Genomic DNA, 15,804 nt, shown 5'->3' with positions numbered 1-15,804 from the left:
TTCGTAAACTGCATATTCGTGCAGATGAAGATGGAGATGAATCATCTGAATCACCATTGTCATCATCATCAGAGGAGGAAGAAGTCAGAGTTCCTGAGAAGAAGAACAAGAAGAAGCGCAGTCATTTGAGGACTAAAGATGAGGATACCGCATTGAGAACTACACGACAAAGAGCAGTTGTTATCGGTGATGAATTCCAGTCCGTGAATCCTTTTTTTACAATTGCTCTACAACCATCTTATATCAATCGCAAATACTTGGTGAGTTGATTTTGTGCCAACATATAATGTTTTGCTGAGTGTTCGAAATTTCAGCCCTCTTTTAACTAACTGGATATTGATACTTTGATAGGGAATGGGAGCTAAGAGTCTATGTAGATTGTTAGTTGAACTTATCTTTAGGTATCCATTGCAGCATTGAGTTGTTGGTTAGCTGCTTATGTTCGTACAGCGCATTCAGGACCTCCAGAACACCTAGCTTTCATGCTAAAATGATTATTAAAGTTACATTTCGACTAAACGAAAACTTTAGTTATGACCGGATCATCATATCATAACACGGATTGTGGATTGAGCCCTGATTCACCAAGTATGTCCCTTATATGGATCATGGTTTAGATTGGATAGACTTATGAGTAATTTGTATGATTAATCAAGCTGGCAATTTTGCTATGTTGACAGGAGAATTTGTTGGTTGTAGCTCCTCCGTTTTCAATATTGTGCCTGTGTTCTTTACCTTATCGCTTACCAGTCGACCTTGGGTGTGTCTGACATCCATTGCCCTTATATATCTGTCACACTGTTCAACTGTAGTCGATTTTGTTTATCTCTAAAAGTTCAATGGATATTTTTAATTTGCTAGGTACTCTCTCTGCTCCCAGATTTCAAAGGAAAATCTGTTTTGGAGCTAGGTGCAGGTATTGGTCGCTTCACTGGTGAGTTGGCTAAGGAGGCTGGTCAAGTGATAGCGCTAGACTTCATTGCGAATGTTATCAAGAAGGCAAGTCACTGCTTTATTGTTGGTCTATGATTGTAGAAGTCAACAAGTATTTATAAAGCATTATTTGGAAATCTGAATCTCTTTGAAAACTTTGCAGAATGAAGCCATCAACGGTCACTACAAGAATGTCAAGTTTATGTGCGCTGATGTAACATCTCCTGAGCTGCAAATTTCTCCAGGATCTGTCGATCTTATATTCTCAAACTGGCTTTGGCTTTTAATGTATCTCTCTGATAGTGAGGTAATCAGTTTTTTCTCAACTTCGTCCTGTTGCACACTCTATTTCTAGATGTAAATATCTACAGTGCTAATGGTTGTCTGAAGTTCTGTAAAACTGATCTTCTGTGATAACAAACAATAATGATTATAATTGGAAATTTGATCTTGTTTTGAAATATATGGTTACTGAAGTATTACAGATTTGATTTTGTATTTAAATTCTCAATTTTTTTTTTCAAATCGAACATGTACCACAACTCAGGATTAGGGCTGTCAAAGAAATGACATGCAACTCTTCCCATAGTTGTCAAAGAAGTGACATACAATTCAAACCAAAGTTGTCAAAGAAGCGACGTACAACCAAAGCAGAAGTTGTCAATGAGATGACATACAACTCAAACAATTGTTGTCAAAGAATCCACATACAACTCTAACCATAGTTGTCAAAGAAATTTCTACAATCCCAACAAGTGTAGTGTAGGAGTTATTTTCACAACCCAGATGAGTTGTGCTAGGCATTAAGAGGAAATTTCGAAAGACATCCACAACTGAAAGAAGATACGAGTTGTGCTAGGCATTAAGAGGAAATTTCGAAAGACATTCACAACTGAAAGAAGCGTAGTATAATGGAACGACAACCATGTTTACAACTCGTATTGACGAGTTGCAAAGAATTGAAGACTTTCTACAACCCCCTGTGCAACCCATAGATATCCGTCGTCGTATACCATACGACAACTATTATTTGGTGTAGTTGATCGATGTTTTTCCCGTAGTGTATGTTCCCTATGCTTCTATTTTAATCATTATTAAATACTATTTTTATTTTATTTATTTAACGACAACATTAATGAGATACAATGTTTTTATCTGTACTTCCTTTTAGAGCATCTCCAATGGAGTATGGGTTTCAAAAAATATTGGTTCCACCTAGGAGTTTAGAAACTCTCAACAAAAAGACCTCTCCAGTGGTGGTTGGATAATCAAAATTTAATATGACGTGGAAGTTTGATTTTGGAGGAGAGTACGAGTTTTTGGAGACTCACATCCATACCCACGTCATCAATTTTTTTATTATTTAAATTAATTCTTTAGATTTTGTTTCTATAAATAAGCGACAAATATATCAAAATAGATATGGATACAACTACCACTGGAGATGCTTATCAAAACAAGATTTGTATTTTGATTTTATGTTGTTAAATACCTTTTTTTTACGTCTCCACATATGATAAATACCCATACTCCATTGGAGATGCTCTTTGCGTCAAAAAGTACCCCTTTGAAATGAATTTTGTATATCCTCGCATCCTTGACATCGAGAATATAATTGTTGTTATTCTCGAAATTATTTTACAATTAAAATACATTGGCAACCCTAAAAAAATATGGTTTATATATATGGGATCTGTAGGTGATTAATTTTCTTGAATAAGTTGGATTTCCTTTCTTCTCTTATCTTCTAATAAAAAAAATAATACCATCAATAGATGGTTTCCAGTTTCTATTACCTTACCTATTGAAATTCTAATCACCAAAAATTGGTATTATCGTAATTTGATTACCTTCACGGTAATTATTCACATTCATTGTTGAAATCATACGTCCAATTTAATTGGTATTTTTCTCCATTATATGAAGATCATGTGATCAATGGTTTCTATTTTTATTTTTTTGCAAGAAACCATCCATCAGCTGACCATGCGATATTGAAAACGACAATATTTTTTATTTATTTATCGACACAATTTTGATAATTGTACAAACCAATTGATGTTGGTTTTACCCATCAATTCTCCTTAATGAGATGTAGAAATTGGCATTCTAAGAACTTTTAACAAATATTGGTTATTGATTTCTATTCTTTCAAAGAAATCTTCATCAACCAAAAAGTAGACTTTTCTCTGCAAAGAATACGATAATGATTTTTTATTTTTCTCAAAAGAGTCATTTAAACCAATTGAAATTAGTTTTTTATATGGATCATAAAAAGATGAGATTGGTTATTACGTATTCACAATTGCAAACACCAATTGCTGCAATCCTGAGGGATATTGAGCAATTTTTTTATATTATTATTTTTTCTTCCTAGTGTTGCTACTCTCCAAAATTAAGACAGTTCAACTAGATGATGGAATAAAGTAGGACATAAAAGATCAAGGGGTGCACACCCGGCTTGTTAGCCAATATCATTAGTCCTTCTAGTGACTATATTGATCTTGATTTAATTATTTTCTAGATAAAGAATGCGTCCATCACTTCACTCTAAATCATCACTCGTTTGGCCTTGAGGTCACATATTTAGTTGAGATTCGCTTTCATATTTCAATGCTTTTGGTTTTAGCATATATATTTTTATTTTATTTTGTTTTTGTTTCAAATATAATTCATGGTTGATGTTAAATATATGTATGTCCATTAAGACTACTTTTTTTTTAATGTCGAAAGACATATTTCATAATGAGTATATGTCTCGAATTAATCGGATAATACTTTTAGAAACTTGTTTTCGTTTTTATGAGATGAAAGTATTTCCGCCATAATCAGGGGGACAATATATACTACTGGCTAAAGTTGGTGCTAATTAACTTCAACGTTATATAAGTTTCTCCCTCATCATGACCAAATCGAGAAAGACTGCTATTGACTAGGCATGAAGTATCTCATTTGCTTTTATACAATCTTCTACCTCTTGAAAGGAAAATCCAATCTCATATAGAAAAAAGTAGTATTTTAAGAGTAAGCTTCAGATAATACTTCAATAGAGTCTATCAAAACAAGATCCACATTTTCATAGTTCATATCTCCTTACTGGAAGATAGGGAGATTATAATGCCTACGGCCGCTAGTACCAGTAATTCCATGAAGTTTTTCGAGATATGCATACCCTTGAGAATATGGGATCGTTGTTAGTTAATATTGTTGAAAATTCGTTTAAGTAACTACTGAAATAATAAATGAAGGTGATTGTCAACACCTATGCAAAGAAATATCGTTATAAGAGAAAAAAATTCGTTTGTAAAAACGATTTGAGGGTCTTCTTTATTTATTTCTCCAGACACTAGGATTGATTCAATAATTTCTCTCTTTATACAACGCACTTGGTGTGGTAATATCTGAAGAACTTACATTGAATTCACACATGAAATGTGTTTAGAGAACATATTCACTTTGTAATCCTTGGATGGTTCAAATTATACCAAGTAAGACGTGGTAAGATTCGGACTTCGTATGTGGAGATTTCAATTCTGGTGGAGCTATGGTTTCTTATTTTTCAATGAGAAACAATTTTGTCAACACAAGTTATGGCATATGCATATAATTGATTAAGGGTTATTTTGTTGTGCTGAGTCTTACTTGGTAAAACAATTTTGTAAGTTTAGAATTCTGTGAACGTTGTAGTTTTGAAGGTCGGGTACCTCCGGCGAGTGATGTGGCTGCAGGTTTGGGTATCATTATAATGTGTATATACAATACGTTTAGTGACATCCATTTGGATGTTTAGGGCATCTGTTTTATTGTTTCTGAAAGAGAAGTTAGGTAAATTGTGACCTTTATTTCAATGATTTTTTGGCGGTGTATTTTGCGGTGTATCAGGGATCATCAAAGTAGTTTGAAGTGCCAGCCCGTTTTTGGAAAAAAATTCGTCTTTTAGTGTTGATAGTTCCAATTTGGAGGTGAATACCCATTTTATAGGAACAAGATATCGTTTGGGGACTTTACAATTTTTAGGTACAATTTTACTGTTTGGTGTAGATAGCAATTTTATCGCATATTAGAAAGCACAGTGCATGTTGTTCAAGTTTCTCGGACAAGTTTGGGAATGATTTTTCGGTGTGCTATCTCGTGAACTTTTTATAATCTGTTGTTATTTGGTTAAATACTTTTTGATAATGATTAAGTTTTGTTTGCCAAATTTATTTATCAGAAGAGGAAATAGTTTTGGTGTTAGTGTTGAGGAAGGTATTATTTTTTCAGTATTCCAGAAGTTGTACTTTTAATTCTTAATCAGTTTTGAACTCCCGTTGGAGAGTGTTAAATTATATGAGTGATGATTATTTGAGAGGTTTTGGGTTGGGTGGAGCAGTGTGCTCCTTTGCTCATCTACTGCAATGTTGAAATTACAGTTTCAATAATCACATAAGCGATAGAAGATGAGATCATAGATTTCTGTTTAGAAGTGATCACTATTGTCTTGGATAATTACTTAAGAACTTATTAGGGTTGCTTAAGAGTAAGAAGACAATGAGTGAGCACAACATCGTTTTGGATAGTTTCATTGGAGCTGCTGGACTAAAAATCCCCTTATCTCCTCACCATCAAACAAAACACTGTAAACTCTTTTATTCAAGTCCAGTTTACGATCATCACACTATTCTCCATCGTGACCAAAGGAATCAGTTATAACAAAATACATATTAACGTGATAAGTTGTTTAGATCCTAAAGTGAATGTTCCAGAGAGAGGGAGGGAGGGGAAATAATGCCCGTGCAACAAAGAGAACACAGATTCAATTGAACTTTTTTCTCTCTCTAAAATTTTATAAAGACGAAAATGACGAAAAGGAAATGGTATTGGGTATTAAGATTCAGATTATTTACCGATCTCAATTTCTCGTCCTGGATTAGCTATTTCTCTCACTGATTCTCAGTCCTTGTACCTTTCTCTGGGTCCGTCCGTTCTAGTTAGAATTTTAATTGAGATCTAATTCATCATTAGATTTTAATTTGGGTTGTTTTGCTATTATTATTTGCAGTGGCGGAAGGTCACTGGTAAAAAAAACTCTTCAATTTATCTTATTTAGATTCGATTTTTCATTTTGATTGATCGTGTAAGTTAATCAAACTAGGTTAAACTTTGATTTGACCTTTTTTTTTTGTTTGGAGGACCTATGTAGCTTTTTTGTTAGTTCCAACACAAAATGTGGTGGTAAAGGAATTGTAATGAAGTCACACAAACGATGTAGATGGTATAGAAAAATGTAATGAAGTTACACATTGTAATGAAAAATATGTCGGCACAGTGCAACCACGAAATCACGTGCTTAGCGTGATGTGTGTCGTGTCGTGTTGTGTCGGAGATTAAGACGTGCAGTGTTGTGCCGTGCTAGAAGGCGTGTTGTGTTGTGCTGTGGCCAGAAACATAAATGTGTTGTGTCGTGTTGTGCTGTGCCAGACAGATTTATTTTATGTTTTTCAATATAAATATTTTCCAAATATTTAAATATTATATGTGTTTTAAGAAAATAATTCAACATAATGATAATAAAATGTCAAAAATTAGCTATCTTTTCTGTAATATACAAAAAATATGATGTATTATACCATGTTGTGTAGTATTTTATACTATTATGACGTGATTTCTTAATGTGTTGTATTGTGTCGTGCCGCGTGATGTCATCGGCTACTCTTTTGATTGGTCTAACTCAGCCAGACCCGTTAAGCTAACTGTTGTGTCGTGCTGGGTTGTGCCAAAATTTTAACATATTGTGCTAGGTTGTGCTCGTGCTGACACAACCCAATTTACACCTCTACAGATGGACCTTGTTGTGGTGGTGAATCTCGTGATTAGATTAATTAGTTTAGTTTGTTAGCGGGTAATTCTAGTCCTTGTCAAACAAAATCATTAAATCAGTCGAGTTAGTGAATTACCAACGATTTTCACTTTCTTCGGATCCGTTTTTACTCTCCCTTTAGCAGAAGTCTTGACAGTAAACCAAAAAAAAAAGGCAAACATAAAACCTTGACAGTTGTAAAATTACTAAACTACCTAAGATTATTTATTATTATTGTACAAAAAAATCATACAAAGCAATTAATTAGCCATCCTAATAAATAAATAAAATACCAAAACTTATAGATCTATAAAATACAAAAAAATCTTTGCAAACAATTTACTGTCATTAATATCCCTCATTAAAAAGAATATCTCTCATTAATTCCAAAATATTTTTGAAATAAAAAAAAATGTAATTACATCCTCGTTTACTTTATAAATATGACAAGGAATCTTAAAGTAAAATGGAACTGCATAAGGGTTTTTCAGAAATTATTTCCTTTCTCTTATCGAACTGCATAATGAATCCGTCAATCTCATTACTTTCTCTCGTTTCATTAATCCTACATTTTTTACTTGTTTTGAATTTTTATGGGGGAGTTATTGTAAAAGGAGATATAGTCAGAGATATTTGTAAGGGTTTATCGATGGATGATCCCAGACTAAAGTTTGACTTCTGTGTTTCATCTTTCGAAACCAACCCTCTAAGCAAAACTTCTGATATTTCCGGACTTGCTGTAATATCAATGGATTTATGTTCGAAGAATGCAACTTATATTGGTAAATATATTGATAGCATCTTGAAGGATGGAAAAGCAGAACCGTCAGTGATAAAAAATCTAAAGGATTGCATAGAATATTATTCTTATGCTTTAGAAGATGTTCAAGAAGCCATGAAAGCATTTAATGGTAAATATTATAATGAAGGTATCGATCACATGAATAATGCTCATATATGGGCGGATACGTGTAAACAGGGGTTTATAGATCTTGGTGTTGATTTTAGTCCATTAAGGAAACAAGATAATGATTTCTTTCAACTAACTAACATTTCTCTCAATATAATTGCGATAATACGTGGTCCTTGAATTTGCCAGTAGTTTTTCATGTGAAATTTAAGATTTGAAATAATAAACGGGATTTATGTTTTATCCAAAAGTTTTATAATTTTCGCCCTACTCTTTTCTTTTCTTACTTTGCTTAATCACATATGAAATTCACATTCCCATCCAGGTGTTTTTTTATAATTTTCTTGCTTTTCTTATCCGGTAGAATAAAACCAGTAATTATTGTGGTGTTTTTTTCTTTTTTTTTAATCGGTAAATTAAAATTTTAATTAGAAAAGGAGAAAAAAGAGTTTCATGAAACATGAACATCCAAGACAAACCGACCGACCAAAAAAGCGAAAGAAAATAACAAAAACAATGAAGTTAATCTCCTAGACAAACCTAGAAAGAGACTCAAACACCACAGACGAGAAGGAAAAAAAGACGTCGACAGATCAAGGAACTGTCAATTTCCACTTGGTCATGAACTCTTTCAGATGAACATTATGAAATTCAGGTTGCCGATAAAGCCAATATGCGACCCTGTTCCTAATTTTTTGAATCAACTTTTCCAACGAGTGAGCACAACATCGTTTTGGATAGTTTCTTTGGAGCTGCAGGATTAAAAATCCCCTTATCTCCTCACCATCAAACAAAACACTGTAAACTCTTTTATTCAAGTCCAATTTATGATCATCACACTATTCTCCCTCGTGACCAAAGGAATCAGTTATAACAAAATACATATTAACGTGATAAGTTGTTTAGATCCTAAGGTGAATGTTCCAGAGAGAGGGAGGGAGGGGAAATAATGCCCGTCCAACGAAGAGAACACATATTCAATTGAACTTTTTTCTTTCTCTCTAAGATTTTATAAAGACGAAAATGACGAAAAGGAAATGGTATTGGGTATTAAGATTCAGATTATTTACCGATCAATTTCTCGTCCTGGATTAGCTATTTCTCTCACTGATTCTCAGTCCTTGTACCTTTCTCTGAGTCAGTCCGTTCTAATTAGAATTTTAATTAAGATCTAATTCATCACTAGATTTTAATTTGGGTTGTTTTGCTATTATTATTTGCAGTGGCGGAAGGTCACTGGTCAAAAAAAATCTTCAATTTATCTTATTTAGATTCATTTTTTTTATTTTGATTGATTGTGTAAGTTAATCAAACTAGGTTAAACTTTGATTTGACCTTTTTTTTTGTTTGCAGGACCTATGTAGCTGTTTTGTTAGTTCCAACACAGAATGTGGTGGTAAAGGAATTGTAATGAAGTCACACAAACGATGTAGATGTTATAGAAAAATGTAATGAAGTTACACATTGTAATGAAAAATGTGTCGGCACAGTACAACCACGAAATCACGTGCTTAGCGTGATGTGTGTCGTGTTGTGTTGTGTCGGAGATTAAAACGTGCAGTGTTGTGCCGTGCTAGAAGGCGTGTTGTGTTGTGCTGTGGCCAGAAAAATAAACGTGTGGTGTCGTGTTGTGCTGTGCCAGGCAGATTTATTTTATGTTTTTCAATATAAATATTTTCCAAATATTTAAATATTATATGTGTTTTAAGAAAATAATTCAACATAATGATAATAAAATGTCAAAAATTAGCTATCTTTTCTGAAATATACACAAAATATGATGTATTATACCATGTTGTGTAGTATTTTATACTATTATGACGTGATTTCTTAATGTGTTGTATTATGTCGTGCCGCGTGATGTCATGGGCTACTCTTTTGATTGGTCTAACTCAGCCCAACCCATTAAGCTAACTGTTGTGTCGTGCTGGGTTAAGTTACGTGTTGGGCTGGGTTGTGTCCAAATTTTAACGTATTGTGCTAGGTTGTGCTCGTGCTGGCACAACCCAATTTACACCTCTACAGATGGACCTTGTTGTGGTGGTGAATCTCGTGATTAGATTAATTAGTTTAGTTTGTTAGCGGGTAATTCTTGTCCTTGTCAAACAAAATCATTAAATCAGTCGAGTTAGTGAATTACCAACGATTTTCACTTTCTTCGGATCTGTTTTTACTCTCCCTTTAGCAGAAGTCTTGACAATAAACCAAAAAAAAAAAAAAAGGCAAACGTAAAACCTTGACAGTTGTAAAATTACTAAACCACCTAAGATAATTTATTGTTATCGTACCAAAAAATCATATAAAGCAACTAATTAGCTATCCTAATAAATAAATAAAATACCAAAACTTATAGATCTATAAGATACAAAAAAATCTTTGCAATCAATTTACTGTCATTAATATCCCCCATTAAAAAGAATATCTCTCATTAATTCCAAAATATTTTTGAAATAAAAAAAAATGTAATTACTTCCTCGTTTACTTTATAAATATGACAAGGAATCTTATACTAAAATGGAACTGCATAAGGGTTTTTCAGAAATTATTTCCTTTCCCTTATCGAACTGCATAATGAGTCCGTCAATCTCATTACTTTCTCTCGTTTCATTAATCCTACATTTTTTACTTGTTTTGAACTTTTACGGGGGAGTTATTGTAAAAGGAGATATAGTCAGAGATATTTGTAAGGGTCTATCGATGGATGATCCCAGACTAAAGTTTGACTTCTGTGTTTCGTCTTTCGAAACCAACCCTCTAAGCAAAACTTCTGATATTTCCGGACTTGCTGTAATATCAATGGATTTATGTTCGAAGAACGCAACTTATATTGGTAAATATATTGATAGCATCTTGAAGGATGGAAAAGCAGAACCGTCAGCGATAAAAAATCTAAAGGATTGCATAGAATATTATTCTTATGCTTTAGAAGATGTTCAAGAAGCCATGAAAGCATTTAATGGTAAATATTATAATGAAGGTATCGATCACATGAATAATGCTCATATATGGGCGAATACGTGTAAACAGGGGTTTATAGATCTTGGTGTTGATTTTAGTCCATTAAGGAAACAAGATAATGATTTCTTTCAACTAACTAACATTTCTCTCAATATAATTGCGATAATACGTGGTCCTTGAATTTGGCAGTAGTTTTTCATGTGAGATTTAAGATTTGAAATAATAAACGGGATTTATGTTTTATCCAAAAGTTTTGTAATTTTCGCACTACTCTTTTCTTTTCTTACTTTGCCTAATCACATATGAAATTCACATTCCCATCCAGGTGTGTGTTTTTTTTAAAATTTTCTTGCTTTTCTTATCCGGTAGAATAAAACCAGTAATTATTGTGGTGTTTTGTTTTTTTAATCGGTAAATTAAAATTTTAATTAGAAAAGGAGAAAAAAGAGTTTCATGAAACATGAACATCCAAGACAAACAGAACGACCAAAAAAGCCAAAGAAAATAACAAAAACAATGAAGTTAATCTCCCAGATAGACCTAGAAAGAGACTCAAACACCACAGACGAGAAGGAAAAAAAAACGTCGACAGATCAAGGAACTGTCAATTTCCACTTGGTCATGAACTCTTTCAGCTGAACATTATGAAATTCAGGTTGCCGATAAAGCCAATACCCTGTTCCTAATTTTTTGAATCAACTCTGCCAAATGATAGATTTGTTGTTGGAGGCACGGTTGTTCCTCTCTTTCCAAAGACTCCAAAGAATGGCTGCAGGTAAAACTTTTATCACCAAGGCTTTACGAGATTTCTTCATAGGCATGGGCCAAGTTTGAAGAGCATCTGAGATTGTGTGGGGAACCGTCCATATAAGACTAAACTCGACGGGAAAGAAATTCCACACATTGCTGGCAACAAAACAATGCAACAACAAATGGGAGGAAGTTAACACAATTATAACAATGATTGACCCAATCTTTCTTCCAACCACGTTTACACAGCTGATCTTGAGTAAGAGTTTCTTCTTTGGAGGCAGACCAGAGAAAGAAACTGACCTTAGGAGGCCAACATTTGGACCACAGTCTTTTGGGGTGCACATGATATTTCTCTTCAGCTGAAGTATTGACCTGAACTAACCAATTATAACATTTTTTAACTGAAAATTCACCTTCCTGATGCGAGTCTTTCCAAACTCGATTGTTGCAGGTGTTCTCTTTTGATTCATTTTTCATTTTGTCATTCTAAATTTGGACACACTGAATGTAAATGCCGGAGTTAGGCTTTTGAGAAGCAATTTAGAACCTGAGAACTGTATCTATGTCAGTATTAAATTTTCTTTTAGTGACCTTGTATCTAATACATAATTGAGGGTTACCATTTGTGTGTAAAAGGTTGTCTTTCACTAATTATATTCCCATTCCAGATCTGGAATTTCCAATTTGAGTAAAACTGATTTGAAAAATTGTGAATACCTCTCCAAATACTGCATCCATAAACTCTTTTAGGAGGGTTAGAATTCCAACCAAGAGGAGCTAGACCATACTTCTCTTCAATCAACTGCTTCCAAAGAGCAATGTTTCTATCACTGAACTTCCACAACCATTTCATGATCAAGGCCACATTCATTAAATGCAAGTTCTTGATACCAAGCCTTCCTAACTTCTTAGGTATCTCTACCTGGTCCCAAGCAACTAAGTGATACTTTTTATCATCCCCATCATCCAACAGAAAGTTACGCATAATTCCTTCCATCTTTTTAATGACATAGTAAGTGTTTTTTTTTTTCGGATTTGGATTATCTTAGTAAGTGTTTTTTGTTTGCTAATTAACTTGATATGCAGAGTGTTTTTTGTTTTCAACTTATGGATAAAATGAAAGATATATATATATATATATATATATATATATATATATATATATATATATGTCCGTAAGAAATGAAAAAGGGAAAGGAAAATTTAGTTAGGATCCTTCAATGAAGCTTGAAATTCTGCAGGACATATGTACATTGTTGGCCGCAGCAGCCCGATTCAATTGTCAAGAAGACAAATAAGTGGAAGATTCTCGAGAAAGAGAAGGAGGCTGAAATAGAGCTTCAAGTAATTGTATAATTGGATTACTGGTGAGGCTGCCGTATTGTTGAATGCCTGTTTAGACAAGAATACAAGTCGCAACAGCTGAGCAATAGTAAAGGCGCCCCTTGAGTGGCTTGACGTACGAGAACCAAGCTCCCGAGAAGGAAGACCACAGCGAGAAACTCAAGGAAGTAGAAGTTTGCAACCCAAACTTCATTGCCGCTTATCAGAGATTTGGTGGAGCTCCTGGTGCTGGATTAACCAGAGGGTGCAGATGACAATGAGCTTTGGCTCTCGTATTGATCTTGGTAAAAGACTACCCCAAGTCTCATCTAATTGTCCTCTTGTCTGGTTTGAATTTTCTAATACTTGCTTGTATACACAATCAACATGTTTATTTTTAATATACAAAGTGGATGTATATGAACCTGAGACTCTCAGGCTTAGAGTATACTGTCACACCATAGGTGAACAATCATACATTCTGGTTTTGGCATCATTCTTGCCATTCATTTGCATTGAACTTCCTTGCTGCAGCAGCCATGGGTCAATGCAATTGGAACGGAACTGTGTTTGTAAGAAAACAAAAATCAGAGATGTTTATAACAAATAGCTGGATGTCAATACTGAATGTTGAAATTTTATACAAATAAGAAGTTAAATGGTGATGAATCGAGAAGTCACACACCTAGTGCAGCCAGCTAGTCATGATAGACAACTAGCAAACTGGGTGCATTATGTGAACCTCCTGCATGTGAAGAGGAGGAGATCTTCTGCTGTAATGCATCTTCACTGTAAAATAGAAATTGAAGGATTAAAATTAGAAATGTTTCTTAAGTGCTTAAGATGAAGGATACTTTAGTGTGCTGCTTGTTTTAGTCAATTGTTCTGTCACAGTTGTTTGTTCGATTTTCACAAATCTCAAGTGCTTGCTTGCCTTGTACTCTGCAGGACCTATGGCGCTCTTGTTTACCAAGTTGAAAAGCCTGGTTCAAGTTGTCAAGGGAGGAAATAAGTGGTAGAACAAGTTAATGTCGAGCAATGGAAGGCAAGAAAGAGAAGAAAACTGAAATGGAGCTTGAATTGTAAGTTGAAAATGGATTATTGGTGAGGCCATATTGTTAAATGCTTCCTTGGGGGTTAGAAGAAAACTCACAACAGCTGATCAAAGCTGCTAGCAGACTTAAGTTGTTCCTGGACAAGTTCTCTAACGTAAAAATCATAATGTTTGCTTGGAAAAGACTTAAAAAGACTGCAGGGAGCTGGAAAGTTTGATTGAAGTGACATTTGGTATTTTGTGTAGTTGCAGAAAATCCTACAACCACACCCTTAATGAAATCTATAGAACAATTCAAGTAATCATCATAAAATTCATAAGAACATCTATTGAATCATTAATTTGAATATAAAATAACAAGTGAACTCTAACTTGGAGAACAAACAATCTTTCTCTCTCCTAAATTTCTTGTCTAAGCTCTCAAAAAGATCTCTCAATACAAGGTTGCTTGGTCCCTTAGGGATTTACATAGTGGATGACAGCTAATAAAGCCTTTTTTTCCGGATCTGGCGTGTGTCATAACGCATGCTTACATTTACTCTTTTGCACGTGCTCTATAACATCGCATGGCTCTTCACACATTTCTCGTGACTAAGCTGATATCATCTGCCGGGTCATCCTGGATATACTGTATGCGGTTGTCTTCGCTCAGTCCCGATGGTCGTTACTTCGCATGTCTAATAGGTATGTGGTATTTGACTCCTACATTTTGCCTCTTCTCATATCGTTCTTTTATCAAAGAGAGCGATATGAGAAACTCCAATTTACTCTGCCGCACCCATCCACCTTTTCGTATTCTTTCCTGCCGACACATTTCCCTAATTTAGGCATGTCAACTTACGCGTGTCCTTTCAACCATTCATTATCTGACACGTCTCTTGTAACCGCCTCTTCCTATCCGTTCACTTTCAATCATCGCATTAATGGAGTAAATATCTTGGGAATCGAGATCTTCTTCTTTCTTTTTATCCTTTCTTCCCCTCTCTGCAACTATTTTTCTTCTGCTGGTGTTTTTCTGATTCCGTTGTTATTTTTATGATTCAACTTTAAAATTAATCACAATCTTACTCTTTTCTTCTTATCTCTCATCTTCGTGCTTTACTCCTCATATTCTGATTATCACCCTGATTTTGATCTTTTTGATCATCTTTGAATATCGCATATTTTTCATCCCTCATTCCCATACTAAAAATGCCTCATGCTGGTTGGAAGAACGACAAAGAATTCATTAGAATTCAAGAGGAGTTCAGGAATAGAGGTTTTGCATTATCTGTTCCTCCCAATTCAAAATCCACTTCTACTGTTAACCCTAGGTGATTTTCACTTGATCACTGGAATGATCAAAAGATCATCATTTCAGTTGGGTAAATCCTCGCTGGTCTTTCTATTTCTCTTTATAATCCTCAAATACCTTTGTTCTATAGGATTCTTTCTGATGCGAGATTCTCGCGTATGGTCTATCAACTGAGCGGTGATTGCATTAGAATTATGGTAGAATACCCTCGTCGTGCAGCTGATTAGAGTCCCTCTACCCCAAAAGGGCTAGGAAAGCGGAGTATGCAGACCTAGAGATCAATCCTGAAAAATATACAGTAGAGAAATTCTTCGCTCACTAAAATAATGTTATCGTAAAGAGTGAGTCATTTCGTTGGGGCGTTCGCTTGAAAAGGAAAGATGGTATTACAGAAGAGAATAGAATCATGCGAGATATTGATTTTCATGACAAAACCAACAATTCCACACAACATTCCAAGGATGATCGCTGGAATGTTTTCCCCATCATCCTAAAAGGACTTTTTATTTCTATTGTTGATGCTAATGGATCAATTAATCCTCTCCCTGAGGGTTTTCCCGCTTACAATCCTTGGGAATTCAAGTGGATAGAGATAAATACTGTGGTATGTTATTCATAATTTCGCTTGTTTTCTTTTTATTTTTCTCCTTATTTTTTACTCTACTAATCATTAATGGACTTCAGATCGCCAAGTTGAAGAAGGATCTAGGGCTTTATGGGAGACAGAGCACGTTGGAGGC

At 34.4% G+C, this 15,804-nt stretch overlaps 3 protein-coding genes across 3 annotated transcripts; all 3 read left to right on the top strand.

Annotated features, from left to right (window-relative positions):
* Nucleotides 1-270: 270 nt before the first annotated feature.
* LOC113319433 (phosphoethanolamine N-methyltransferase 1-like) lies at nucleotides 271-1,390 on the top strand. The gene is made up of 3 exons (XM_026567687.1): nucleotides 271-760; nucleotides 862-999; nucleotides 1,097-1,390. The coding sequence occupies exons 1-3, from the start codon at nucleotides 644-646 to the stop codon at nucleotides 1,286-1,288; spliced, it is 447 nt and encodes a 148-aa protein (XP_026423472.1). The 5' UTR covers nucleotides 271-643; the 3' UTR covers nucleotides 1,289-1,390.
* Nucleotides 1,391-7,421: 6,031 nt separating this feature from the next.
* Nucleotides 7,422-7,862, top strand: LOC113316737 (pectinesterase inhibitor 12-like). The gene has a single exon (XM_026564883.1). It carries the CDS (start codon nucleotides 7,422-7,424, stop codon nucleotides 7,860-7,862), a length of 441 nt encoding a protein of 146 aa, XP_026420668.1.
* Nucleotides 7,863-10,379: 2,517 nt separating this feature from the next.
* On the top strand, nucleotides 10,380-10,820 carry LOC113316736 (pectinesterase inhibitor 12-like). Its single transcript, XM_026564882.1, has one exon. The coding sequence runs from the start codon at nucleotides 10,380-10,382 to the stop codon at nucleotides 10,818-10,820; it is 441 nt and encodes a 146-aa protein (XP_026420667.1).
* The last annotated feature ends 4,984 nt before the right edge of the window (nucleotides 10,821-15,804 follow it).

Source organism: Papaver somniferum, chromosome 10 (genome assembly GCF_003573695.1).
Source record: "Papaver somniferum cultivar HN1 chromosome 10, ASM357369v1, whole genome shotgun sequence".
NCBI lineage: Eukaryota > Viridiplantae > Streptophyta > Magnoliopsida > Ranunculales > Papaveraceae > Papaver > Papaver somniferum.
This window is presented reverse-complemented; position numbering and strand designations above follow the sequence as displayed.

What these genes read in the sequence shown, in the direction of transcription:
- LOC113316737 (XM_026564883.1), top strand. Translation starts at nt 7,422, where the DNA reads ATGGATGATCCCAGACTAAAGTTTGACTTCTGTGTTTCATCTTTCGAA.
- LOC113319433 (XM_026567687.1), top strand. Translation starts at nt 644, where the DNA reads ATGATTAATCAAGCTGGCAATTTTGCTATGTTGACAGGAGAATTTGTT. An exon ending in CGCTTACCAGTCGACCTTGG is followed by an intron (nt 761 to 861) that starts GTGTGTCTGACA and finishes TTAATTTGCTAG; the next exon opens with GTACTCTCTCTGCTCCCAGA. An exon ending in TTGCGAATGTTATCAAGAAG is followed by an intron (nt 1,000 to 1,096) that starts GCAAGTCACTGC and finishes AAAACTTTGCAG; the next exon opens with AATGAAGCCATCAACGGTCA.
- LOC113316736 (XM_026564882.1), top strand. Translation starts at nt 10,380, where the DNA reads ATGGATGATCCCAGACTAAAGTTTGACTTCTGTGTTTCGTCTTTCGAA.